At 40.5% G+C, this 3,231-nt stretch overlaps 1 protein-coding gene across 1 annotated transcript in view; it reads left to right on the forward strand.

The window, feature by feature from the left end:
• LOC101861291 (ral GTPase-activating protein subunit alpha-1) overlaps positions 1 to 3,231 on the forward strand; it is a gene marked incomplete at its 5' end in the record, with an annotated part of 42,824 nt that overhangs the window by 8,299 nt on the left and 31,294 nt on the right. Inside the window, 1 exon segment of the mRNA XM_035970533.1 lies at positions 1,602 to 1,783. Coding sequence (XP_035826426.1) covers positions 1,602 to 1,783 — 182 coding nt within the window.

Here is a 3,231-nt window from a genome sequence, read left to right on the forward strand (position 1 = left end):
CCCCCCCTTCTTGCTTTTCACTATTGGAACATGTTCTGATGCAAAAACTAGATTTCTGCAATGTAAAGTAAATATTATGACCTATAGATTCTAACGAACTTTGTTTTCTTTTGCAAGTTTTAAATCTAATTAGTAGTAATGCCATTATTTTGTGGTGAGTCAGTTAAGGGGAGAGCGACCCTTGATTTTGCAGATTTTGGGTCAGGCTATGCAAATTTTATGTAGGCTAAATTTTTTAAGATCAACCAATTTTTTTGTCTAAAAATAGCATGGTTACAATTGAGAAAGTCTTTATTCTCCTGGTAAATTGCCTTTGAAAACATGAGATTGGATTAATATAGTGCATTTTCGCAATTATTGTCGGTTTTCGCAAAATGTAAGCTTTGTGCCGTTTTTTCCCTACTCCTTCCTTAGTTTTCATCCTTTTGATGTGATACTTTCAGAAAACATAGAGTGCAAGACTGCCATCAATGTAACAGAGAGATATTTGGGAAAAAAATAATACTTATCCATTGGCAAGCGATTACGCAACCTAAATTTAGAAGAAAAAAAAATTGTACTTTGGGAAAATTGTCATTTTTTTTCTTTCTTTTGCACTTATTGAAAAAAACTGGCTGTTACTCTGATAGGGTCTGGTTCAGGTCTACTACTCTCACCACATGTGGTCAAATTTGGTGTGAAAAATCTGCTCATAGATTGTGTTCTAAGTGATTGTCTCCAAACTTTAAAAGACTTAGTATTTTCATTTTGTTCATAGTGAGTGTGGATTTTTAAAGGTGCCAATTTTCCAGAAAAATCAGGAAATCCGTATTTCCGGAATTATCCAAATATTGCCCTATATTGTCAACAAAGATAGTTTTGATACAAGATGTATTGGACTATATGATCTGTAAACATTTTTTCCCCCTGATCGTGTGTTTCGGCATCGTCCGAAAAGTTCAGGGTATTTTTTATCGTAGCCAGTTGGAACCTCTGGATCGTTCATGTTCTTTGACCAGGGATATTTCCCAAAGTTTTCAACTTTTGTGTCTTCCTTGATTAATCCCTTTACTCCAGTACCTTTTAAACCCTGCCTTCAATTTCCTGAACTTCAGTCTCATTATGAGCAGTGTGTGATTGGAAATCAGGAGTTTGACTTTGCTTAGAAATGGAACACCCCCCCCTCCCCCCCTTCCCCAAGCTTCTAACTGTGAACCCATTTGTTAATCTCCAGTTAACCACAAGTCTGTGTCTGTGGCACCCCACTCTTTCACTCTTTCACTCTTTCTCGTATTTACATGATGAAAATTGATCTGAAGTGATTGCTTTTTCTTTCCTCTTCCTTACTGTCGTCATTTTTCCTCTACTTCTTTTGTATGTTTGTCAGTCTCTTGTGAACTGCTATTTCCGAGATGCCTTTATAGTCGAAGCAGACTTTGTGCTGTTGAGGCAAGAGAGGGGAGCAGAGTAAGCCTGATTCCCCATTTGGACTTCTCTGTTGACATCCACCTCTTGGCGCTCATATGACCTTATGCAGTTGCGAGCGCCGTAAAATACTTTACAAAAACAAACAAAACCTGAAATGATTTTGTTTTTCTCCCCACACATTGTCTGCGACACAGATGCTGGCGTACATCGGCGACACAAGCCCCGAGTGTCTGCTGCGGCCCGGCATGCCCCTCAACATCGCTGCGCGGGTGCCCGAGGACCTGACGGAGCAGGCTGAGAGCGCGGTGAATCGCATGGTGGGCGAGCAGACGGAGGCTGAGGAGGAGCACCGCAGCACGCACAGGATGGACATCAGGTGACTTGACTTATAATTGACGCATTCTCCATGGGACGAGTAGATTATTTAACAGACTTTCCCAGTGCTCAACTTTTTTTTGCCCTTCAAAGAGCCGTGATGGGATTTGCATAAAATCCTATATTTTTTTCTTCAATTTTACTATAGGTTATAAAGAACTTATTGTAAATGGTGGTGAAATGTTCGTGTTCTAGGAAATTAAGGTGCAGTGTAATAGCTTGACTGAGGGAAACAAGTTTGGATATGAAATACATGTTGAAATGCTTTTGATTTTATAACAGCATGCTATTTTTTCTTGGTCTTTTCTTTAAAAAAAAAAAAAAATTTGTTAGTTACTTCATTGATTTTGCTGGTGATTCTGTCCTTGAATGAGTGAATGGTTCATTGGGACTCTGAGAAGGGAGGGAGCTGAAGATCAGGCGGGGTTGATCCTGAGAGTGGAAATTTAAGATGTGAACATGGTGCTGTGTGCATAGCTGCCAACCAGTACTTGAATAAGTCGGTATTTAATTCGTTTTCGAGGGTCTAAGTTTGAAAGTTTTCGTATGAGAAAAAATGTGTTTTCTGTTTTCTTGTAATGATTCTCACAGACTTGTCAATGCTAAAGAACTTTCCAGACCAGATTTGCCTATAATAATGAAAACGAAGCACACAGGTTTATGGAAGTCGAAGTTGTATCCCTCATTATTGGTGGCTGTTGAGCATAAATTTATTGAGTGCAGAAAAATGTGGGTGGGTGGGGGGGGGGGGGGAGGGGTCACTTGACCAGTGCCCATCATCTTGACTGCCTGTGTGGGGAGAGATTGAATTTTGGTTCTGAAAAGTTGGCAGCTGTGTGGGTGTGTGTGTGCTTGTGAGTGTGCGTATGTGTGAGAGAGAGAGAGAGAGATGTGAGCGTGGTGCTGTGTCTCCGTCCCCCCACTTGGCTGCATGGTCTGGCACTGATGCTGTACTGCCCTGCAGCGGTCTTGAACGTGTCTGTTTTCCCCGTGGGTCACAGCTCAAAAAAACCCTATTGTTTTTGTTTGCCTCTCTTGCTTTTGTGGGTGGTTGGCGAGTGCTCCTGTGTGGCGTGCTCCTTCTTTCTTTCCAGACGTCTGTCATCCTTAGCTCTCCTCCTTTTCTTTGTATGTTACGCTCCAGTAACACCTTGATCTTCAATATGTATATGACTTAATTGTGTTGCAAGTGCTGTAAAACTTTTACTAAACCTAAAAACTTTGTTGGCTCTGTGTGATAAATGTGAATGTTGGTTCTTTGTGATAAATGTGACTGTTGGTTCTGTGTGATAAATGTGACTTGGTTCTTTGTGATAAATGTGACTGTTGGTTCTGTGTGATAAATGTGACTTGGTTCTTTGTGATAAATGCGACTGTTGGTTCTGTGTGATAAATGTGACTGTTGGTTCTTTGTGATAAATGTGACTGTTGGTTCTGTGTGATAAATGT

Source organism: Aplysia californica, unplaced genomic scaffold, assembly GCF_000002075.1.
Source record: "Aplysia californica isolate F4 #8 unplaced genomic scaffold, AplCal3.0 scaffold00282, whole genome shotgun sequence".
Lineage (NCBI taxonomy): Eukaryota > Metazoa > Mollusca > Gastropoda > Aplysiida > Aplysiidae > Aplysia > Aplysia californica.